Source organism: Gobio gobio, assembly GCF_949357685.1.
Source record: "Gobio gobio genome assembly, chromosome: 25".
Taxonomy (NCBI): Eukaryota; Metazoa; Chordata; class Actinopteri; order Cypriniformes; family Gobionidae; genus Gobio; species Gobio gobio.
The window spans coordinates 1357841-1383463 of record NC_137121.1 but is presented as its reverse complement, the minus strand read 5'-3'; the positions used below and the strand labels follow the sequence as shown (position 1 = coordinate 1383463).

General features: G+C 41.7%; 3 protein-coding genes across 3 annotated transcripts in view; all 3 read left to right on the top strand.

Moving 5' to 3' along the window:
- Positions 1 to 2161: 2161 nt before the first annotated feature.
- LOC307121777 (uncharacterized protein) lies at positions 2162 to 4353 on the top strand (the record flags this gene model as incomplete). Its single annotated transcript, XM_079809534.1, has 3 exons — positions 2162 to 2398; positions 2621 to 2780; positions 2867 to 4353. Exons 2-3 carry the CDS (start codon positions 2621 to 2623, stop codon positions 4351 to 4353), a joined length of 1647 nt encoding a protein of 548 aa, XP_079665660.1. The 5' UTR covers positions 2162 to 2398.
- An 84-nt stretch (positions 4354 to 4437) lies between these two features.
- Positions 4438 to 9857, top strand: LOC307121537 (uncharacterized protein). Its single transcript, XM_079809146.1, has 20 exons — positions 4438 to 4560; positions 4659 to 4863; positions 4943 to 5047; positions 5135 to 5325; positions 5401 to 5542; positions 5786 to 6433; positions 6553 to 6624; positions 6707 to 6807; positions 6878 to 6997; positions 7078 to 7125; positions 7240 to 7323; positions 7406 to 7477; positions 8008 to 8068; positions 8174 to 8224; positions 8433 to 8477; positions 8557 to 8618; positions 8806 to 8858; positions 9075 to 9115; positions 9228 to 9381; positions 9502 to 9857. The coding sequence occupies exons 1-13, from the start codon at positions 4459 to 4461 to the stop codon at positions 8056 to 8058; spliced, it is 1941 nt and encodes a 646-aa protein (XP_079665272.1). The 5' UTR covers positions 4438 to 4458; the 3' UTR covers positions 8059 to 8068; positions 8174 to 8224; positions 8433 to 8477; positions 8557 to 8618; positions 8806 to 8858; positions 9075 to 9115; positions 9228 to 9381; positions 9502 to 9857.
- Positions 9858 to 10326: 469 nt separating this feature from the next.
- Positions 10327 to 25623, top strand: part of LOC307121316 (uncharacterized protein) — a 34852-nt gene continuing 19555 nt past the window's right edge. The window contains exons 1-2 of the mRNA XM_079808835.1: positions 10327 to 10570; positions 23824 to 23924. Coding sequence (XP_079664961.1) covers positions 23825 to 23924 — 100 coding nt within the window. The 5' untranslated portion in view covers positions 10327 to 10570; position 23824. The remainder of the gene's footprint in view (positions 10571 to 23823; positions 23925 to 25623) is intronic.

Here is a 25623-nt window from a genome sequence, read left to right as displayed (position 1 = left end):
AATAAAAGTAGGCCTACATGTCCCTCGGTTCGGCCTTCGTGCACTTCGAAATGCGCAGCCTTCACATTGGTACACACACATCATCTATTATTAGCTATGGATCTGAACAATATTTTGCATTTATATACCTGCTTATTTATATATCCACTTTTCCACTTTCCTAAAATCAAACACACCTGAATCAGCGGATCAAAGTCTTCAGGATCACGAGGAAGTTCCAGACAGGAGAGTTTGATCAGGACGTCGATCTGGATCCCCTAGATCCTTTTAGTTCATGGATTTAGAGAAGCATCAAATCTGGGACAAACAAACCTCAATTTTAATGTTGTTTCAAACATGTTACGCACAACAAATTACACTTATATTTTTATATGAAAATTCTAGCTTTAATTGCAAGATAAATAATTAAACATTTCTACAATTCCTTAAAGAATTTTTAATAATATCTTTCTAGAAAATAAAACAAACTTATGCATGTAAAATTTGGCATGAAATAGTAATAAATTATTAATTAAAATAAGATTTTTTTTGTAATTTTAGGTCCCAAAAATGTTTTGGCTTCTACAGAAGTTTGAAGAAATGCTTTAACAAAAATTAAAGTCAACACAAAATACTAAAGCAATAAGCATTATCCCAAAATAAATGAATAATTGTTTATCTTTAAACTGATCACATATACGCAAAGGTAATTAGAGATGTCTCTAAATCAGTTTCGACTGGTCACAATTATATTTTAAGTTTATATCTGAATTGTACCTGCTCCTATAGTTGAATCTGCTGTTGTGTGATTGTAAGATTTACTCAGCTCCTCCCTCTCACCAGACCATATATATATATATATTATACATACATACAGTTTAAGCACTTTTTACTGCAGAATATTTTTTTATAAAGCTTTGAACTTAGTATATGAGCCGCACTATGAGATTATTATACAAAATAACATCATGTTATCATTACTTTAAAATGCACACTAATTTTGATTAAATGCATATATGATATTTGTAAAATATAATTTGTGTTTACTTAAAACTTTACTTTCTAATATCATCTCATAAAATGCTTTTGTGGTTTTGTAACATAGAAACATGCATTTTCTGTAAAGCTGCTGAAATTATATTGTGAAAAGCATTACACAAATAAATGTATGAATTAAATTTGACTTGAAAGGGCCATTGCATTGTTGGTTACTGTACAATTTTGAAGTTATGGACCCAATCTGACAATAAAGTTAGAAGAGCCATCACATTGTTGGCCCATTTGGGGGAGTTAAAAGTTTCACTGGTGCTTTATAGCCAGTGTACTTGACTATAATCATTAATTTTCAGATGTTTTTACTGGAAGGTTATGAAGTTATGGACCCATGACAGTACAGTTAGAAGAGCCATTGCATTGTTGGCCCATTTGGAGGCGCTATATCTGAGCTGCCTTTGAGGGTGCGTTCAAAGTTTCACTGGGGTCTTATTCCCAGTGCACATGACTGTCACCATGGATGATTCCAGACATTTTTACTGTAGAATTTTGAAGTTATAGACCCATGAATTTGATAGATATGACAGTTAGAATAGCCATTGCATTGTTGGCGCATTTGGAGGCGCTATATCTCAGCTGCCTTTGAGGGTGCGTTAAACGTTTCACTGGAGTCTTTTTCTCAGTGCACTTCCCTGTCACAATGACAAATTGCAGACATGTTTACTGTAATATTTTGAAGTTATGGACCCATGAATTTGACAGATAATGACAACAGTTAGAATAGCTATTGCATTGTTGGCAATAGGTGGCTCATTGTGCATTGTGTGTCAGATTCAACGCTTCATTAAAAAATTATTCTACAGTAAAGCTTGCTTAAAATTTGTATTTAGTTAGAGGAGTAGCTCTACTATAATGGACATATGTCCACTTTAACTCACTCTCTGTGGTGGCCGAGAAACAGCACCACAAAATTGGGCTGAAGGTGTAATGTGCGCAGTAATGTGTAATATATTTAAGTAATGTAATGTGTAATATATTTCTACTAGTCAAAACTCATTGGAAGATATCCGAAAATATTTTCAATGTCAATGGAAAAATGTGACTAGTCAAAATTGCAGAATAGATATCTGGAATTGTAATTTTGACAAGTCAAAACTAAACTAAGACTAGCACAGCCCGCGGTATTTAACAAGAAGTCCTCGCTGCAGCCTGTAGCACGATGACGTAGCTGGATGGATCCAATACGTACTGGACGCTGTTACGCGCATGCGCGGTGGTGTGTTTTGGTGACATTGTACCGCGTTATACACGCATGTGCAGAAGAAAGTTGGTGAACAATCGCACCTGCTTTGGACTAAGAGGAAGAGGATGCTAAGAGGAATCTGCGTATAACGATGGCTTAACAACACCTATTGTATATCGAAAGGTAATTAATATTTGAAGACTTTATATACTATATATTATATATATATATTTTTTTTACATGTATAGTCGTGTGTAGTGTTATGTATCCGAATCGGTATAAACTTGTTTAGCTGACATGACTTTTAAGATGCCTACATCGATTCTCATTTTAATCTTAGCTAATGTAAAATTAACCTTATTTTTCTCGGCTAATAAATACTTATTTGCTATTGCATTGTTCTAGATGAATGTCTTTAAAAAGGGCAGTTGTCCAGTAATTTCAAGGTGCACACAGTGCTGTACTCAGTATCACTGTCCTTTTTGTGAGACGTACAAAACAACATCACATCTGTCAATTGATAACCATGTAGAGAATCATCTAAAATTGGCAGTACATCATGATGGTGAGTATAATTCACCTCTATTAATATTATTTTGGTTTATAAAATTTGATCAGATTAATGCATGTGTGTAACTTTTTTTCCCCCAGATTTTGTGATTGTTAAGTGCAATTTACACTGTAGAGAAAATGCACATTTTCACTGCTGTTACTGTCCTGCCACAGTAATAAGAAAAGTTCAGTTGATTACTCATCTTCAAAAATGTAAACAAAAGTTGGCTATTCCTGGCCAGGAAGCTCAATCTCCACTCCTGCATAGCCCAGCAGCCACTGCTGCTTCAGCACAGACTTCTAATGTCATTACACAGGCACCTCCCCTGTCATGTCCCATGGCAATCCAAACATCATCATCTCCAGTTACATCAGTGTTTCAGTCTCCAGCAATGACACAGTCTTGGACAAGTCCCTTATGTCAACCTTTGCAACCTGGGACAACTTGCCCTCTTTCTGAAGCTCCATTTTCTCCTTCTGCATCCACCGAAGTATTTCCATCTCCGACGATTTCCTCTGTCCATGTTCCACCAGAGCAACCAACAGTAAATCGTCCTCAACCAAAGAAGAACAGAATCAGATGTGACCATTGTGATATGGAATTGAATAAAAAGAACTTGCGTGTTCACATTAGAAGAAAGCACACCACAGTTAAAGGTGCCATCACATTAGAACGGCATTTACTTTGCCAGTGCATTGACAGTAAGCTTGGAATTTTTGCAGTGGCTAAATCTTTCAGTGCACCATCAATTCCCATCCATGTTCAAAAAAGGATTTGGGGTATAAACGACAAAGTTATGTGTGAGCTAGACCAATGTAATGCCAGTGCTGAATTTGCTCAAAGGAGTGGCCTGAAACCATTTGAGTGCTGCCATCTCATGTCCTTGGCTTTCTGTCCCAAAGATGATGGCAATTCTGTTCATCTCAAAGAGGAAACCCTAACTGAAATGGTGAAAGAGAAATGGTTTGGAGAAAGCAGGAAAGATGCATGCATCGAAAGGCAATGCATGGCAAACAAAGAAGATGTGCCACTTTCTGTAATGATCACATTTGCTGGGCCCTCAACAAAAAAATATATATCAGTGTATGAGCCAAAAATGTCTTATTACTGCAGACTTGGAAGAGTGACTGTTGTATATGACAGTAAGAAGATCACATGGGCCTGTCCATGTAACAAAACAAAACAGGCATGTATTCACAAAGCAATAGCTAAATGGCATTTATTTCAAAGTGAGAGACCTCTTTTCCTGAAGGTGAAGACTACCGAAAGGATTGATTCCATGCAGAAACCTCAACAGCAGTCTGAGAGTGTGGATGACTGTAGTGATCGTCAGTACCCACCTAATGATGATGGAATAGAGAGGATGGTGCGCTATTTGATGAAAAATAAATCCCTACCTGTGGACCTTCCTCAAAATCTGGTTAGTGGTCTACAACATGGTAGTGAATTTAGTCACCAGCTAATTCCTAAGGAAACATTGTGCTCCGAATGTGAGGGAAATCACATTCTAAGTGACCCAATCATTATAACCTCACGAGCAAAGATTCTGACCTTTACTGGGGTAGTTGAAGGTAAATATTGTTAAATAACTTTCAAATTGTTTAAAGAGTGTACTGTTATTTTGTATTAAACTTTTCTGCTCTCCATTTAAGGAATTTTAACTTACTACAAAGTATGTAGTAACTGCAACATGATGTACCGGTACCAGGAATTCACTGATGGTATCCATAACTTCAATGACCACCTTCTGCTTTCTCTACACTTGTGTGTAATTCTTCGCAATGCTCTTCAGGTAATATGTGTAACTACTGATGTTGATATTGTTTCATGTAATAAGTATTATGTCATGTAACAATGTTTTTTTTCTTTATTGTCTGTGAATATGCCTAGAATCACACTGCCGTTAGCAGAGTAATGAGCATACTTGAAGCCACTGCTAAAGCAAAATTCCCCAGCAAAGACACAGTGCTCCATGGTTACCTCCACTTTGAAGCCTTGAGCAGCCATGTTTATTCTTACACCTGCATCAATTGTGGTTATCACCCAAAAGTGGTGATCATGGATCTCCACAAGAAAGGTGTCTTCAGTATTCCTTGTAAGTATGTGTTGTGTACATTGTATTACAAATACTTTCTAAAAATGGCATGTTCCTGATTTGTGAATTTGTGTTGCAGTCAGTGAAATAGCCACACCACCATCAGAATTCAAGGGTGATACAAACATTGTCTCTTTTTGGGAATCCGTAACGATGGAGATGATTGGCCGGGGATTTCTTTCAAGTAAGTTAATGTGTAATATTTAGGTCTGTTTAACTAAAGAAACAAATTTTCTTTAATGTACTTATACACTCTAATTTTTTTTTTAAGGTGGCAGGAAGAATCCCTTCATAGTTAGCCCAAGTTATGATTGCTGGGCTCCTTGGATTGGACCTAATACCCGAAAGTCAGACATTGTTCTAAACACTGAGCATGCAAAACTACAAAAAACAAAGTCCTGTGATGTTCCGGATCTTGATGTCACAGAGGAAAGGTTAGGTGATGAGCTTTTTAATCTTAAGGTAAGAACAAATTTACAACGTCTATTTATGTTTCACCACAATTTTGGTTTTAACTAAAGCCTGTCATATGTTTAGGTTGATGCAGTAAGGAAGCTGTGCAAAGAATGTGGATTGGACACAAAGGGATCAAGAATGGATCTTGTGTTACGTTTGCGAACAGAGATGCAAAACCGCTCTGCGTATGACAAAATCTTCCAGCAGATTTGGGGTGCTTCTGGTAAATTGCCTGTGTGTGTGTATGTATGTGTATATATATATATATATATATATATATATATATATATATATATATATATATATATATATATATATATATATATATATACATACATATATATATATATATATGTCTAATTTGTGAAAAAAGTTAATAGTTTAAGTGTTTTTTTAAAGCAACCAGTGTAAAGATTTTTTCAAATTTTCCAAATTGCACATTATTTAAATTGTACTTTTCTTTTAGGTGGCTGGGCAGTCATTACATGTCCATGTGGCGTAGTCTTTTCCATCAAATTCAACATAAGAGCAGAGTCTCCCAGAGATTATGCAGACTTGCTGCTGAGTTGGAAGCACTTTCCTAATGTTGTAATATATGACTTTGCTAGAGGTCTTGCAGCACATGTTAATCTTCGCGAAGCAGATTCTCTACCTTTCAGTCCCCATGAAGGGAGACTTGCTGAACCCACTGCAGCAAATATCCAGCTAGCAAAAGAAGGCAAGCTCAAAGTTAATCTACCATGGTTGAAAAATAAGAAGGAGGAGGAGGATACCAACTGCCATCCTTTGACTGGATCATCAGAGCATTATGCTTTGTATGACCGATTCCATGAATTCAACACCAAAGACGCAAGAGATGCTCTTAGGAGAGTCCAAGTAGTCCCAGAACTTTGTGGATGGGTAAATACTCAAACCGCAGAGCAACTCTTTGCTGCAATGCGCAAAAACAATTATTTCCTGAACATGCTCACGCCATCAGGACACACATTTTTGATGCGCAACATCATTCACCATTATAACACCACACAGAATAAGAACATGGAGGACAGCCTAAGAAAAGTTGTATCGCCAAGTGATCAGTTAACCTTCAATGGTTATGGTCAGATAGTACTTGGTAAGTTGTTGTTGTTGTTGTTATTGTTATTGTTGTTTTTGTTATCAATTCAATTCTTACAATGACCAGTAATTTTGTCATGTATGGTAAAATTATTTTGTATTGTACTGTATGTGAAGGTACACCTCCACAGTCCCTAAATGATAGTGAGAGACTCTCACGTGATATTACACAAATAGACCCAGTTCACTGTAAGTAATGTCATGATAAACACTGCACTTGCAAAATCTCACTTCACTTAGTACAGTTGGGTAATATTTTGTCTCTTTTCAGTCCCCAGCCAGGGTTCAGTGATGGACATGACAGCCCTACAAAATGTGCAGCCAAACAGGGCATGTTGGATGCATCCACAAAGCAGTGACCAAATGAAGATGGTATGTTGAATTATTTAGCATTTTTGTGAAAAGTGTATAATTATACTTAAAATTGTTTTTGTTTGTCTAGGTACAAAATGCTTTAAATGAAAGTGAATCACAACAACAATATTTGGCTCAAGTAGGAGCAACAAATCTGAAGAGATCAGATTTTATTACCTTGGGCCATCCAAATGATGTTGAAGGGACTGTGAGTATTATCACATACACAATCAAGCTTTTATTTTGGGATGATCGAGTATTAAATTTGGTTCTCTCAAATTATTACAGATTTTGAATGCCTGCCTTTCAGTTATCAGAGATATTGCTGACTTAAAGGTAAAAAAAATTCCTGTCTTCTGTGTGGATTTTTTTTTTTTGAGTGAGATAGTGTGCATAAGTGATTCTTTATATGCAATCAAATTAACTGTAATTTTAAATTGTATCTAACAGAACATAAAGGTACATTGTTTTAGCTCCTATGTGACAGTGACCTGGTTGCCACCATATTGTGCAGACCCTTCAGATAACTTGCCTGTAAGTATGACTGTGAAAATTTAATATAAGTTAACTAGGGTCATTGTAGGTGGTGTTTAAAAATGTTTGTTGTCTGTATTAGGATGATCTAGCAAGATATGACTTCATCTTACTGCCTTCCTGGGCAAGGGCGTCGAAACATTGGATGATATGTGTAAGACTATTATCTTTAAATGATCAGTTCTCCTTAATGCATATTTTGCATTATTATTTCATTAATTTGATATTTTGACATAACTAACAAATGTATCTTCTAAGAATCATTTAATAGAACCAGTTTTACAGATCATGAAACCGAGAAGCAGAGAGATGTATTTTCTCGATTCACTGTACGGCACTGACTTCAGCGATAGTCGTTTCATTGAACCCTACAGGTTTTTTCAGAAACATATTAAGAGTTCAAAAGAAGTTCAGGATTATGGTAGTTCTGTTTTGTGCCATACATCCTTTTGCATGCATCTTGTTTTTTGTTTTATGGTTCATTTTTCATTGATGCTTAAACTATTTAAATCTACCTAATCGTCTGTAATTATATTTTACAGTTCATAGATAAATAGTTTAAACAATGAAAAATGAGCCAATAATTTGTTTAGGGTTGTTCCACCCCAACTTGTTTGTTTATTAGCATTTTCTTATTATTTTTAGTCCATTTTTTTTATTTTTGTGATTTTAAATGTTTTGTAGAATACTTGCGCAGCAACTACATCCTGGGCCGTGGAAAGAGTATGGACGTGATGATCTCAACGTAAGTAGTTTTCTTGTTGCCATCACTAAATTCCATTTTAGATATTCAACCACACTGTTTATTTTTGAATAATTATATCATGTTTATTTCAATTTAACTCAACAGGGTGTTCCATGGCAGAACTGTTCAAATAACTGTGGAGTGTTTGTGTTGATGGTAGGAAGAAATGTTTGATAAAAATAAGAATTTTTTTGATAGCTTGTCAGATTGCCGTCTGTTATTGTTAATTTATTTTTTAGTTTATGAGCAAAACCAATATCAAACAAACTTTAAGATATTGATGCAGTCGCCCAAAACAATTTAAAGTTCATTACTATTGTTTTTGTCTGTTTTGATGTCTGTTAACTTACTATTAATGTTACAGTATGCTCTCTATGTTGTAATGGGAGGTCTCTTTGATTTTGCTGAGGTGAGCTATCAACTAATAATTTGGGAGAAAGTTTAATCTCAAAGGGTGATTGTGATTTTACATTAAGCATATTTTCCAGACTGACATGGCTGCAGTAAGGAGATGGTGGTGCTTGCTCCTGCTTACAAATTATCCTGTCAAGTAAGCCTATTTGCGAGCACTTCCGATAAATAAAACATGTAGTAGTAGTAGTAGGTGGAGTAGAATTAGCAGGTTTTTTTTTAATCTTTAATAATGTTAATTTGCATAGTATTTATGGTGAATATTTTTTTTTCTTTTCTGTGTGGTGTAAAAACTGTAGTTAACTTGTTTTTTTATATAATTTAAGATCAGATGCTGAAAGAAAGCCACCAAAAAAAAGGCAGAAGAAAATGAAGACAGGTATAACTTTAACTGAAATATGTTTGCAACAACTAATCTGACAACTGATGATAAAATGTTCAACTTCCAATTTCCATAAATATTTTTCTCTTTCTTTCTTTCTTTCTTTCTTTCTTTCTTTCTTTCTTTCTTTCTTTCTTTCTTTCTTTCTTTCTTTCTTTCTTTCTTTCTTTCTTTCTTTCTTTCTTTCTTTCTTTCTTTCTTTCTTTCTTTCAGGAGAATTGGAAATGGAAATGGAAGCTGATTACTTGAGTAAGGTGGGAGTTTTCCCTATTCCAAATGTTTTTATTTTTAACATGTTAATTGTATGCAATTATTTGACTAGTATTTTATATTGAATAATATTAAACTTTTTTTTTTTTTCCGCAGATGCCACCTGAGATCCTGAGGAACATCCTCATGGATGTGGTCAAAGAAGATGGGGATGTGGCTTTCTCCAGACTGTCTCTGACATGCTGGCGTTTCCATGATGTTGTGTCTGAGGAGGCATTCAGAAAAGACGCTCATTTTGCCTGGCTTGACAGTAAGTTATTTAATTCTATTATTTTTACCAGTAGACAGTTCTACACATTAAGTTTAAACTGCAAATGCATTAAGCTTTGCTCAGAACTTTGTATTATTCCAAAACTCTTTCTTACAATAGGTGTTGTTAACTGGAGTGCATACTCCAGTGACTACAAGGAGAGTTATCGAGTGCCATATAAACTGAGCAGTTGCCTTTGCTGTGGGGACTTATTTAAAGACTTCGCTCCAGGCTACATTGGGAATGGAAGAAGAGGAATCATGTCTGCTTTTTACTCAACCAAAGACTTTGAGGGTTACTGCTCAGCAGACTGTTTCATCTGTGATGGCAATCACTACAGCCCCAAGGACAACTAAAATTAAATATAAATGGTCACTGATGAAGAGTGACAACTGCTTGATCTTTTTTTCTTGGTGCTTTTATTTTTTCATTTTCCTTGAATGTGTCCTTTCATTTACTTTTGATTAAAATTACAGAAACAATTACTTGACTCATTTTTGCCTCCACTCAAAATCAAATATGATCTGAATAAAAAAATGTTCTGTATACACATAAAAAAATAATACTTGTGGTGACATGTTATTAATCCATCAAATTTAGGTTTAAAAGCTCTAAAAGTGTGATTTTTTTAAATGTAAAATTGTGGATGTAGAGCAAAACTTGGATAACTTAAGCATTACATACATGTAAATAATTACTTATTCATCAATAATGACGCATTACTATTTATCAGTACTACTAAACAAGTTAGAACATCATCTCAATACAATATTGAGTGTACATGCTTAGCGCATGCGCATAACTGAGATCGGTACTGCGCATGCGTCTGTGACGTCGCCAAAACACCACCATCCAGTACGTATTGGATCCATCCAGCTACGTCACCGTGCTACAGGCTGCAGCGAGGGGTGTCTCGTATTTAATGCTAAAACGGCTTGCCATAATAACACAGAGGCGGGGACAGAGAACTCACGGAAACACATCAATGGCTACATTTTTTCACTCTAGAATAAACTGAATGCAATAATATCCAAGCGTTAGGAAATAATCTAGATTTGGCTTTACAGACGGTAATGCGATTTGCTAATATGCTGATTTAAGTGATCTTCTTTTCCTAACGAATCATACTAATATCGTTCAAAAGGAACAGACGTCAAACTTTAGCTCTCCTTTAGCTGCAACTGAAGAGGTAAGAGAACAGATATTCATATAAACTATTTAATTTCAAAGAGAATTACATGAAGATTCATCAAAGGAAATTAATCTGTCAAGAATTATGAACGATCCCAATTTATATTATGCTTGGTGTTAATAATTGATAGGCTAACTCTGCATAATACAGAACAGAGTTCAAAGTTCAGGGCTGCATTTCCAGATAACGTTCTCTTAGCGCGCTACGAAGACTCTAAACGTATAAACTAAAGGTATATGCATATATTTTAGGAGTTGTTTAAGGTTCTTAAGTGTGATGTTAGCAGGTGCTGTCCGTGCTGAATGAGTTTATCAATGGCTCAAGAATCGATTATTGACTCTATCAGGAGCTGTTTAACTGCGTTATGTGAGAAAGGGATGTTCTTTATAATAGAAGCACTTCAGAAATAGTTGAAATGACATTCATCACGACTCGTGAGATCTTATAAATATAATCCAAATTTCAAACTAAATCCATCCTTGGATATTTGATATTTTGAAATGATTGTGTGAACCCGCAACCTCTCTCATGCCCAAACATATCATGCATCAACTCACTACACTGGCAGTATGACATTTATATTATCATCATATATTTGCCATAGTCTTCATTTACTCCACACGCAGGGTTAAGAATGCCCTCTCCATTATTGTGATCAGTGTTCTCTTTGTTTGGGCACTTGGAACTTCATATAGGCCCATACTATGAAGGTAAATTGATGCCGTAAAGAATCGCAAGCGCAGGGTAAGATTTGTGAAAGTGTACATAAGATTGCAAGCGTAAATTAAATTTGTATGCGCAAGATGAGTTTTGTAAAGGTGTAAATTGCCTTTCAAGTGAAAGAAAAAAAATATTTGCAGCATTTTCCTGTTATTCGTAAGTGTAATTCATGTATTGTGAAACTGCAGCTTCATGTTAAGGCAAACTAAATATGATCTGTATTCTTCTGACTTCCAATTTTCCGTGCTAAGACTTTTGACATGTTTCTTTCGCCAAGATACGGCCAAAATCATTGAACGACTGTGAATATCGATTTGCAATCGAAAACATCAGAGTCAGGAACTGCAAAACAGATTGACCGTGTAAAACCAACCTTTGTGTAAAAAAAAATTAACTGTTGCAAATGTCTAAATGACTTGTTGTGTACGTAGGACAAAAAAGTTCCAGAGAGAAACCGATTTGTACACTTCCGTCTATCTTTTAGCTGCGCTTAAAGTTTTGGCACGATTCTCTCATTGCTGAGTTTTGCAAGCGAAGAGGAAGGCGGGTCCACCTTCTTCTGTAGCCAATCAAAAGAGCTGCTCGCTGACTCTCGATTTACCCTTATCTGATTGGTTCAATAAACACCCCAGACGCGAGAACACATCTTTATCTTCATTTGGCTAAGAATCGTTCTCGCTGCCGAAATTGTACTTTTAATGCACACATAGCCTACATGATAATAAATAAAGCATGGTTGCCTAATAAGCTGTGCACCGTTCAAGGCTGACTATATGTGTTCATCCTGAATTTTGAGCTGGTGCGTCATTAATGGATTGGTTTGGAATTGGAATTGGAATTGGAATCAATATATTAATACATTTTATATATTAAATAATCTGCTTACACCACTGAGCTGATGTTAAACAGTTGCCCAAGCCAATCACTTGTTTCGTCCTGGACGAAAATAATGAGCGTTGTTTATTGCAGATTAAAAAGTCTAGAGTCACTCGATTTTTATACTCTCTTTTTCAGAGTACTTACATTTTAATTATGTATTGACATATAAAGAAAGTTTAAACAAATTTGGACAAAAGTGTTTTTGATAATTCTTACCTACCTATTCTTTAATACCCAATAATACCATTCTGATTTAAGACTTTTTCAGACCACAGTTAATAGTATTTATATATTTTGAAATATCGTCCTGGTCACACTGTATTGATTCTGATTACTATAGTGTGACTGATCAAGCTATTATATATAGCTAGTATGAATAACAATGTTTTCTCTGTGTCCAGATTTGACAATAGGCTAATACAAAACTGATACTTCAAATCAATATAAAAACTCAACTTTGGCAAAGAGTAGTCTTTCATAATATCTATCTATCTATCTATCTATCTATCTATCTATCTATCTATCTATCTATCTATCTATCTATCTATCTATCTATCTATCTATCTATCTATCTATCTATCTATCTATCTATCTATCTCCAAATCAAATGAAAACTAACTAATTATGTCTGAATCAAAACCCAGCAAACAGGGAATACACAGCCATGTTTATGTTTATATATAGGGATATACAGCCATCTAGAGGTTAAACGATTGTATTACATGATAAATGGTCCATAACTTAGAGATGCCCTTAAAATACATGTTAGAGGAAAAATTATAATTTAATACTAACACTACTACTACTACTATACTAATAATAATAATAATTCTGGAATCGCCCCTGATCAGTAGACAGGTACAATTATGCATGCAGTAGTGCAGATGCTATACTTTTAGCAGCATAACAAACTAATATCATGGCATGATGATGATGAAGATGATAAGGACACACTGAATATACATTTTCTTTCTTAACACACTAGCTCGGAATGCTGAGCCAAATGAAGATAAAGATGTGTTCTGGCGTCTGGGGTGTTTATTGAACCAATCACATAAGGGTAAATCGAGAGTCAGCGAGCAGCTCATTTGATTGGCTACAGAAGAAGGTGGACCCGCCTTCCTCTTCGCTTGCAAAACTCAGCAATGAGAGAATCGTGCCAAAACTTTAAGCGCAGCTAAAAGATAGACGGAAGTGTACAAATCGGTTTCTTTCAGGAACTTTTTTGCCCTACGTACACAACAAGTCATTTAGACATTTGCAACAGTTAATATTTTTTACACAAAGGTTGGTTTTACACGGTCAATCTGTTTTGCAGTTCCTGACTCTGATGTTTTGGATTGCAAATCGATGTTCACAGTCGTGCAATGATTTTGGCCGTATCTTGGCGAAAGAAACATGTCAAAAGTCTTAGCACGGAAAAATTGAAGTCAGAAGAATACAGATCATATTTATTTTACGTTAACATGAAGCTGCAGTTTCACAATACATGAATTACACTTACGAATAACAGTAAAATGCTGCAAATATTTTTTTTCTTTCACTTGAAAGGCAATTTACACCTTTACAAAACTTATCTTGCGCATACAAATTTAATTTACGCTTGCAATCTTATGTACACTTTCACAAATCTTACCCTGCGCTTGCGATTCTTTACGGCACCGTCATACTATATAATTTGTGAATTAATGATATATAATATAACTATATTTCATGTCAAACGATCTTTTAAAAAAATTCTGCTAACACTTATGGCATAAACTTTTATCACACACACACTTCAAAATTCAGCATCAAAACACAACAAATGGTAACAAGGATTTTTCATATTATTTATTTTTATTATTAATAAGACCTTTACAGTTTTATTTGCTGTCATTATCAGGGTTATACTGACAAAAGACAAATGGTAAAATAAAGCCAAAAATACTAAAACAAAGCAATTAATGTATTAATGCCGCAATGCACTCTGGGAGTATAGATCACTCAGATAACAGATCATAACTGTTATAACTACAAAGTAATTGATATTACCAATTATTTTAAGTTAAATTAACACACATTTTTAAGTTCACAATTTTTTTAGGGCAACCAGTTTTTGGCCATATTCCTTCATGCACATATATTTAAGCAGCTTAATTGACTACTAGTTGACTAGAAATATTAAGATTGTATTGCATTGAATATTGTATTATAAAGATGAAGATTGACATTTTGATTATTAAAAAATAAGCACGTTAATGCTGTAAAAAAATAAAATAATAATAATTATAACAAAAGATAATATTGCACCACTGCACTCATGGGGCGGCTCACAGCTCTTGATTATTACGCAGGAATGAGAGTGTAGTTCCTCGCCATATCGGCCTAGAAAATCACAACTTCTCATTTTCTGTCATTTTCTGCAGAAGAGTCGAGTTTTAAATAGGAAAAATATCTAAACTCTTTGGTCATTTTTGAGCGAGATGCTAACGGTCTAATCAGATTCAATGATCTATGCTAAGCTATGCTAAAAGTTCTACCGCCAGACCAAAACGGTCAAACTCAACTGTTTAACACAGGGGGAGTCTGAAAATGAATAATTAGTGGCGTGTGTTTCTTTAAGTTTGTATTCGACCGATTTGACTGCCTTTGGAATTTTATAACACCAAATTTCAAAATGATCAGCAACATTTCCGATGCCATGTCCGAATGAATTATTCAGTCTAAATGCGCATTACTAATCAATTCTCTCTACTAATCAATTCAAGAGTTTCTTCTGTAAATATGTTTCCATCACCGTTTATGTGCATTTCTTTTTGTGGAATATGCTAAATGATCCACTTCAAATGAGTGTACGTGTTTCATTTTGGAGATTTTGTTCACGTCTTGTGTAATATACAAAAATATGCATTGTTTTTCAGAAAACTATTAAAGATGCGTATTTTGCGACGCATTTAAAATACTTACATTATTCTAACAGCCAAATTAAGTCAATTATGCCATGCATACGTTTCAGAAAATCACTTCACAAATACCAAGTGCATCTAAGTTTTTATAGAGTGTTTTATTGTCATGTGTTGGAAATGTGAATAGCGGTCAAATCCAATAGATCATTGGCAAAACATGGCGTGGACCACTGTTAGTGGCATTTCTTCCACTTCTGAATACATTTAACATGGATATAGCAAGTTAATTATAACATTATTATTGTTATTAGGCTTATAGTTAATTTTCCTGAACATATTCTGGTCATAACATCTTTGTGTATGAGATGCTGGATCCCCCAAATGAGGTGCCGGATCGTATTTCGGAGGTGCCGGAAATTATATATATATATATATACACTATGTTCCATTACCTTTCCCTACCCCACTAACTTGCCAGATCCGTCCCCTCCTGGGACCTCAGAATTGACTAATTAAGCACAGTGCCCCAGGTACAATTTTTGCACATTTGTTTCTGAGTGTTTGCCACCTCGATTCGAATTTAGCAATTAGAAAATATAAATAATTTTCATTTATATTCTGTAAGGTGAACAAGCCTGGGTCGGGTTTCCTGATAGTCTTTGTAGCATATTTCCCACATTACTTCTTTTATAAATTTTTTGTTCATTCATTTGATTTAGATGAGTATTTCTATGTATTTATTTTTTTGTTTTCGGCCCTTTTTAATTATTTAATTTATAAATTAGTTTAAACAAAAAAACGACTGAACAAGCTTTATTAAGTTATATTATAAGGATTTGATTGCACTTTAAATACATTTGTAAAGTCCACCCACTGGCTCAATGACGAAATCCAGCAGCTGTGTGAAGGACTTCTGCGTGTATGTCTTTTCTGGCACTTCTGTAAAAATCACTTTAAGATATTAAAATGTGAAGATCCAACTTTATTATCTGACTCCATGAATGATTTAATCTGACTCCAATTATATACGTGATTTCATCGAACCAGTTACATTTGCTGATCATATGATTAAGTGTGATTTAATTTAGATCGTTGATTATCTTTATATCTTCCTAGTTTTTATATTCGTTCATCGAGAGACCCTAAATCGCAGAGAGACAGACGCGTCCGGTTCGCGTGCTCACGGGCACAAAACGCTACTTCTGTGATTAGTCAGAGGATGTAGGGTGAATATTTTACCTTTAAGTGGTTGCACATGCTCACTCAACAAAAAGTGTAATTTTAGTAATATCTACGGACTACAACTTGCTAACCCAGCGATAGTCAGAAATCGGAATATCGCGCACGCTGCGCTCCATGCTTCAGCCGTGGCGTCATCGGTTTGATCTATCATAACCCTAGTTCCCTTTCAGTCGGTCACTACGACGTACGTCGGTAATAACCGACGAATTGGGATCACTTCAGAGAGCCCCTATCAGCTTCGAGAACTTAAGAACAGGCCAATGAACAATTGGCGTGCGAGATTTGCATCTCGCGCTCCGCCCCGTGCCGCGGGTATAAACAGGAAGCGAGAGCACCGCACTGACGTCATTCACTTCGGAGCCGAACCGGCGTTTGAAGTTGCAGAGACTGCTTTCCTGTCCTTTCAGCGAAAGAGAAAATTCATCAGAGAACAGAGAGAGGATCGTGTGCTGGTGTGACGGCGCTTTCCAGCGGGACCGCGAACTCAGCTGCTACAAGGAACAAACTGCTGTTATCACAGCAATCTGTTGGTATCGGTGGGCGTTCCTTTCTTTGAGTGCAAACACAAGCTGCACTATTCCCTGTGTGTTGCCGCGGTTTCCCTGGGTGCTTCAGCACTCTCTTAAAAGAGCGTTTCCTCACAAAAAGAGCAACACGGGTGTGACACTGCGTCTTTTTCAAGATGTCATTCCACCCGTGCGTTTCTGGATGCGGTCGTTCCCTCTCGCCCGCTGACGGCCACACTCACTGCATCACGTGCCTGGGCTTACAGCACGCTGAGGCAGCGTTTGTGAATAGCTCGTGTTCTCACTGCGGGAACATGACTATTGCGGTGCTTAGGTCGAGACTCACCTACCTCCGGGAAGGCGGAGTCCCCCTCCCCATACCTCGATCTAGAGCTATCCCTAACCAGGATAGACCTACTTCGACGGATGGCCGGGGTGATCTGAGGATAACGTTCAGGACAAACCCGCCTAGTGTCCCTACGCAGGTCCCTGAACCCTCTCAAGCACCGCTGCCGGTGGCGCCACCGGAAGAGATCGCTGGTCCCGCCCACGGGCGCCCAGTCATCTCTTTCGGAGCGCCCGCGGACGAGCAGATGTCGATCGCAGCATCGGAGGGGGAGTTCCAGTCCTCAGAGGATGAGGATTCAGCTGTACTGCCTCCCTCTGGGAGAGTGGCAACGGCTGAGTCGGACCCTGAGTTGACGGCTATGCTTTCCCGGGCCGCCGAAAAGGTCGGGCTTGTGTGGAACCCTCCACCACGTCCCGAACCTTCTAGGTTGGATGATTGGTTCCTGGGGGGGGGGGTTGCGCTGGTTCTCAGCGTCCCACCCCAGTGCCATTCTTCCCGGAGGTGCATGAGGAGCTTTCCAGGTCGTGGACGACACCCTTCAGTGCCAGAAACAGACCTGGAGGCTCCTCCCTCCTTACTACCCTTGACGGTGGACAGGCCAAGGGTTACGAGGGGATCCCGCCGGTCGAACGCGCCGTCGCGATGCAGCTGCGTCCGGCGTCCGCCTCCGAGTGGCGTGGTGATCCTCGTCTCCCGTCCAAAGCCTGTAGGTTTTCTTCCAGTCTAACTGCGAAGGCCTACAGGTCCTGCGGACAGGCCGCGTCTGCCTTGCATGCCATGGTGTTGCTTCAGGTGCACCAAGCCCAGGCACTCATGGACATGCACGAGGGTAGGTCTGACCCAGAGCTCCTCCGGGAGCTCCGGGCGGCGACGGACCTCGCCCTCCGGGCGACGAAAGTTACCGCCCGTTCCGTGGGTCAGGCGATGTCCACCTTAGTGGTCCAGTAACGGCATCTCTGGCTCAACCTGGCCCAGCAATTCTCGGCCGCCCAGAAGCAGACGGAGGCCATCAAACACATCCTGCACCGGCGGCCCGCTGCTGCCTCCACCCAGCCGCCGGCTGCAGCACCTCCGCCTGCCCGTCGCCGAGTACGTCCTCCTGCGGCCGCCCCCGCTCCCGCCCCAGCCCAGCAGCAGCCTTCCACCGGCCGTGGGCGTGGAGCCGGTCGCGGGAAGAACGTCCAGCCCGCTCAGGCCGCTGCCAAGCCAGGTGGCAAGCGCCGTCGGAAGAGACCCTGAGACGGGCCGCCCAGAGATGGAGGAAACTGCTCTTCAGGAGATGGCTGCAGCACCACTCCTTCCCCCGGTGGAGGGCCGGGGGAACCCCATTTTTCTTTCTGCTCCGCCACTGGCCCCAGTGCCAGTGGCACCCAAATTTTCAATAAAAGAGCGGTTTCCAACATCTCTGGGTGCCAAGAGAGCGCGTCTGACGGTATGCGACGCTACCATGCCTCGTACCCCTCAGACACCTCTCTCCTCGCCAACAGGGGGCGTCGGTTGTGCGGACGCACACAAAGTGCCTCCCCACGCTCGCCCGTCCCCTCAGCGGATGCAGGTCGTGTGTCAGACCCAGACCCCTGCACGGACCACTCCCATGTCGTCCTGGGGCCCCTGTGTTCCGCTGCGCTGCCCCGCTCCGGGTACGTCCGTGGTGCCGATGATCCCGCTTGCTCGGTCTCTGGGGGCCTGGCTAGCGCTCCCCAGCCCGTCTCGCTGGGTCATCCGCACCATCAGACTCGGCTATGCGATTCAGTTCGCCCGGCGTCCCCCGAAGTTCAGGGGTGTCCACTTCACTTCTATACCGAAGGAGGGCGCCCCCGTGCTTCAGGCGGAGATCGCTGTCCTATTGGCGAAGGACGCGATAGAGCCGGTCCCTCCAGCCGATATGAAGTCCGGGTTCTACAGCCCGTACTTCATTGTACCCAAGAAAGGTGGCGGGTTATGACCAATCCTGGATCTGCGTTACTTGAACCGCTCCCTTCACAAAATGCCGTTCCGAATGTTAACCCAGAAACGCATCTTCAGGTGCATCCGTCCCCAGGATTGGTTTGCAGCGATCGACCTGAAGGACGCGTACTTTCATGTCTCGATTCTCCCTCGACACAGACCGTTTCTACGCTTTGCTTTCGACGGACGGGCATACCAGTACAAAGTCCTACCCTTCGGGTTGTCCCTGTCACCCCGTGTCTTCACGAAAGTCGCGGAGGCGGCCATTGCTCCCATGAGAGAGCGTGGTGTTCGCATCCTCAACTATCTCGACGACTGGCTGATTCTTGCCCAGTCGCGGGAGCAGTTGTGCGAACACAGGGACATGGTGCTCCGGCACCTCAGCCAGTTGGGTCTTCGGGTCAACTGGGAGAAGAGCAAACTCTGTCCCGTACAGAGGATCTCTTTTCTCGGGATGGAGATCGACTCGGTCGCCATGACTGCGCGCCTCACAGAGGAGCGCATCCAGTCGGTGCTGAGCTGCTTGAGTACGCTCAAACGCAGTACAGCGGTTCCACTGAAACATTTTCAGAGGCTCCTGGGGCATATGGCAGCAGCAGCCGCAGTAACGCCGCTAGGGCTGCTCCATATGAGACCGCTTCAGCACTGGCTACACGACCGGGTCCCGAGATGGGCGTGGCACAGCGGGTCCCTCCGTGTCCAAGTGACGCCGAGATGCCGCCAAACCCTCACCCCGTGGTCGGACCCTTCATTTCTACGGGCAGGAGTGCCTCTAGAACAAGTGTCCAGGCATCATGTTGTCTCCACGGATGCCTCACCCACGGGTTGGGGTGCCACGTACAACGGGCTTGAAGTATCGGGTCTGTGGGCGGGGCCCCAACTGCAATGGCATATCAATTGCCTAGAGTTCCTGGCAGTTCGTCTTGCTCTCAGCCGCCTCAAAGGGTCGCTCAAAGACAAGCACGTTCTGGTCCGGACGGACAGCACGACGGCCGTTGCGTACATCAACAAACAAGGTGGTCTACGCTCCCGCCGTTTGTCCCAACTCGCCCGCCATCTCCTCCTGTGGAGTCAGAAGCATCTGAGGTCCCTTCGTGCTATTCACATTCTGGGCCTGCTCAACCGTGCGGCCGACGAGCTGTCGCGGTTGCCAGTGCTTCCCGGAGAGTGGCGACTCCACCCCCAGGTGGTCCAGCTGATTTGGAGTCGTTTTGGGGCCGCACAGATCGACCTGTTTGCCGCCCACGACACGACCCACTGCCAGTTGTTCTATTCCCTGTCCGAGGGGACCCTCGGCACGGATGCACTGGCACACAGCTGGCCCCGGGCTCTGCGCAAATATGCGTTTCCCCCAGTGAGCCTTCTTGCACAGACTCTGTGCAAGGTCAGGGAGGACGAGGAGCAACTCCTCTTGGTAGCTCCGTACTGGCCCAACAGGACGTGGTTCCCGGAACTAGTGCTCCTCGCGACAGCACCTCCTTGGCCCATTCCTCTGAGGCAGGACCTTCTGTCTCAGAGACGGGGCACCCTATGGCACCCGCGTCCAGACCTCTGGAAACTCCATGTCTGGTCCCTGGACGAGACGCGGAGGTTCTAGGTGACCTACCGCAAGCGGTAGTCGACACCATCGCTTCCGCCAGAGCCCCCTCTACGAGACGGCTAAATGCGTTGAAGTGGAACCTGTTCGTCGACTGGTGCTCTTCTCGCCGAGAAGACCCCCGGAAATGTTCGATCGGATCTGTGCTATCTTTTCTTCAAGACGGGTTGGAGAGAAGGCTGTCTCCCTCCACCCTCAAGGTATATTTTGCCGCCATCGCCGCAAGCCATGACCTCATTAATGGTGAGTCCTTAGGCAAGCATGATCTGATCGTCAGGTTCCTAAGGGGAGCGAGGAGACTAAATCCTCCTCGCCCTTCTTCTATACCCTCTTGGGATTGACTCTGGTGCTGACCGCACTTCAGAGGGCGCCCTTCGAGCCTTTACAGTCAGTAGAGCTTAAGATCTTGTCTCTAAAGACAATACTCCTGATTGCATTGGCCTCAGTTAAGAGGGTAGGGGACCTGCAGACATTTTCGGTCGACGAATCGTGCCTGGAATTCGGGCCGGGTGATTCTCAGGTGATCCTGAGACCCCGGCCTGGATATGTGCCCAAGGTTCCCACTACTCCCTTCCGGGACCAAGTGGTGAGCCTGCAAGCGCTGCCTTCGGAGGAGGCAGACCCAGCCCTAGCTTTGCTCTGTCCCGTCCGTGCTCTCCGGACTTACGTGGACAGAACGCAAAGCTTCAGGACCTCAGAGCAGCTCTTCGTCTGTTACGGAGGACAGCAGAAGGGAAAGGCTGTCTCCAAGCAGAGGATGGCCCACTGGATAGTGGATGCCATCGTCTTGGCGTATGAATCCCAAGACGTGCCCTGCCCGCTCGGGGTTAGAGCGCACTCCACCAGGGGTGTTGCTTCTTCCTGGGCGTTGGCTCGTGGCGCCTCGCTGACAGACATTTGTAGAGCTGCGGGCTGGGCGACACCCAACACGTTCGCTAGGTTTTATAGCCTGCGTGTAGAGCCGGTGGCTTCTCGTGTGCTCGCTTCCCATAGTCAGCTTCACTGAAGTGCCCGTTCTAGTGTCGGCTTGCTGCGCCATTCCCTTCCCCTGGAACGGATACGTGCGCTTATTTTCTCCAGTCGAGTTCCCCAGGATTGGCGAACCCTGTTGAGTCCTCCGCACCCCTCGGCAGTCGGATGTTGCGGAGCGTCCGACGCCAGGTCTGGCACTCGTATGCATTGGTGGAACTTGTGTCAGGCTGGGTTCCGTATGTCGTGACCCCTACGGCGGTCCCATACGTGTATTTTCCACCGTACAGCTCCCTACGGCGAGCTCGTGTCTTTCCCTTGGCAGAGTTCTCTGCCGTCTCAGTACGGTGTCGTCCCCCGCCTGCATTAGGCCGGGGCCTCCCCTGGGACTCCGTATGTTGTGCTGCCCTCGGCCAGCCCATACGTGTTTTCTCCACATGGTAACTCCCTCCGGGCATGATGTGGCTCCCGCAGCGTCCTTCGGGCACGCTTTCCCAGCGTTATCCAATCAAGTCTGCTGAATGGGTCTTGCGGAACAGCAGCATGACTCTTCTAGCGTGAATCTTCCCGCCCGCTTCAGAACGGGGTCTGAGGGGCTCTCGCTGGGTGCTGGAAGTGGTAGTAACTGTGGCGTTTTCCATAGGGATCCCAATTCGTCGGTTATTACCGACGTACGTCGTAGTGACCGACTGAAAGGGAACGTCTCGGTTACGTATGGTAACCCTCGTTCCCTGAAGGAGGGAACGGAGACGTACGTCCCGTCGCCACAGCTCCTTCCATCACTGCTTGGCCGAGTCACTGGTTCGGCTCCTCAGTGAAAAACGTCAGTGCGGTGCTCTCGCTTCATGTTTATACCCGCGGGGCGGAGCGCGAGATGCAAATCTCGCACGCCAATTGTTCATTGGCCTGTTCTTAAGTTCTCGAAGCTGATAGGGGCTCTCTGAAGTGATCCCAATTCGTCGGTTATTACCGACGTACGTCTCCGTTCCCTCCTTCAGGGAACGAGGGTTACCATACGTAACCGAGACGATTTTGCGGTAATAAAGGACTCTACATCGATCCATACTAGAATAACGATTTCGGAACCATACAAGATAAATCAAGATGAAAGTTTTATTTTAACCAGGCAAAAATGTCAAATTAAGGAATTAAACATAATCCATCATACACAACTTGATCAGCATATAATAGAAAACCCAATTATAAAATAATATATGAATAGTTGCATACCTGGCAATAGAGACACACCGCAACAGTGTGGGAAGTTCTGGTTACAGATGCTTCCTTGAGTGGTTTGCCAATTCCCCTTAAATACTCACCCAGAACAAAAGAACAATAAACATTCAGCACCCAAATATTTATGAAGCTTTTGGGTTGAACTTTTCTCGTGCCCAAATGGTCACACCTATCTGAAGGGGATGACAGCAAATGTTTATCAAAAGATTTCTATGAGCATCTCCCACACCCGGAGAACAAGCATTGTTTTCTTTATTTGAACCTGTTCTACTGATGTGGGACTGAAACCTCGTTACCACTCGCATCAAAAGTATTTATATTGACCATGAAAGAGTCTGCAGTATCTGTGAGATTTACATGATTGTGTGAGCCCTGAGAAAGGGAGGGTGACAAGGGTCAGGACTCAGCAGGGAGGGGAGATAAGGTTGGAACAAGTGGGTCCTGTTTTCTCTTGTAGATCTCCTCTTCAGATGAGTGAAGTTTTATTGTCTTATTGCACCTTAGATCTCTTGAGTTCATTCTCAGGTGAAATCCATTCTTACACATTTAAAGGTAAAATCTGACCTCATAACTCTGTCTTCTTACGATGCACTTGGGGATTTACGATTACTCCAGAGCACTCGTAGATCTACAAAGATTTTCTAGTGCTACTTAAGTTAGGATGCTTTTGGGAAACAGACCGTAATATTAAGATCAGTCGTACAATCATTTTTACGAACTTCTTAGGCATACAATGCTTTTGGGAAATGCAGCCCTGGTTTATACTGATAGTCAGTGAGTTAAATAAGTGTTCAGGGTCAGTAACTGGTGTGTGTGTGTGTGTGTGTGTGTGTGTGTGTGTGTGTGTGTGTGTGTGTGTGTGTGTGTGTGTGTGTGTGTGTGTGTGTGTGTGTTTTTGTGTGTTTTTGTGTGTTTAGTATGGCTTCAGTGGGAGTGAATGTGATTGAAACAGCGGCTCTAGGGAGACCCTTCCAGCTGGGGATGCTGTATGACTGCAGGAAAGATGCTCTCATACCAGGTACACACACACACACACACACACACACACACACACACACACACACACACACACACACACACACACACACACACACACACACAAAACCTACTGTCAGTTACTGTATACATCATATGACACACCATGACAAATGATAATTTCATGGAGCAAAAGATTTGTAGATTATATAAATGGCAGTGGTAAATAAATGCATCATATAATAAACAAAATTAGTTATTATCAGTATATCAATTCACCCTAATAGGGTTTTCTGCACATCATTTATTTCCTTGAGCTATGTGAACAAATATATAGACTTGTATCTTAAGTCCGGACACCCCAGCCTTTCATCCAGACTATTATTACATGTCTGGTTGATATATGGCTGCATTTAAGAAATGATTAAATACTCATCTGAGTATTTACCTGAGAAGTTAGATGCTTATATTAATATCTTATCTGGCTGTTCTTTTATAGTCGAGGTGGTCACTCGTGCAGTGGCCAGATTACAGCTAGACTGGCCACAGGAGAAAGAGCAAGCACTCGAAGTTAAAGCAGATTTCAGTCTCTAAAAGCCAGCAGTCCCCATCAAGCCGTGCAGAACAACATTCACGCTGGTAGGCAAGGTATTTCCATGCTGGTGCTGCTCTGCACACCATGTCAGGCATACCAGGCTGACCTGCTGAAAAAAGGATGGCTCATGTAAAAAATATATTAAGTAGCTCCTTCCTGACACCCTCGCAACACCGTGGTTCCATCCCCACCACCTCCAGTGTTTCGGGGGGTAGCATTTTCCAGTGAAATGTTAAATATTCAGTTGCAGTTTCTCAGGACACAGGATATTTAACATTCCCCCGACAGGACGTTGCGTGAAATCTACTGCCAAACATACCTCCTCGGGTTTTGAGAACTGTAGAAAAAAGCTACAGAATACAATTTCCACACCATCCTCCAATTTTCAACGGTGAAGTCTCTACCGAGAAACCGAAGTGGGCATATTTTTGGTACAGGAAAATTCTAACTGGGGAAAGTATCTATGGAATATGTTCCCCAACCAGACAGACAGTCAGGTTATATCAGCCGATATTTTTTGTTTCCCAAAATTTAACCGTTCTCTCAGGACAAACAAGTTCAAAATGCTGACAGTCAAAATTATTGTGTCTCGAATTCAACACAAAGATTGGTTTGTCACAATCGACCTCAAGGACGCATATTTGCATGTAGAAATTCTGCCACAACACAGGAAATTCCTGAGGTTTACTTTCGGGGGTGAAGCTTATCAATATCAGGTTCTTCCATTCGGCCCAGCCTTGTCACAAAGATGCAGCTCTGGCTCTGTTGCAACACCAGGGCATCTGCATTTTGAATTACATAGACAACTGCCTCTCAAGAGCTTGCGTTTCGACATCGGATGATGTCCTCGCTCATCTTATATCTCTGGGGAGAGGACAATGTATTTAGCTCTCCCCCGCATGTGTTGAGTCAATCTTAAACACCCTGAGCGATATTAGGCTAGGTCAGGAAATTACTTTCCATTGCTCTCAAAGACTTCTAGGTCTTATGGCAGCTGTGTCCACAGTGATAACTTTGGGCCTTCCGCAAATGAGACCATTTCAGCTGTGGCTCAAAGCCAGGGGATATCATCCAAGGGCCAATCCCCAGAGGCAAATGAGGGTTAGGGCACACGCAGAGTGCTTCATGCCCTTTTTAAAATCCATGT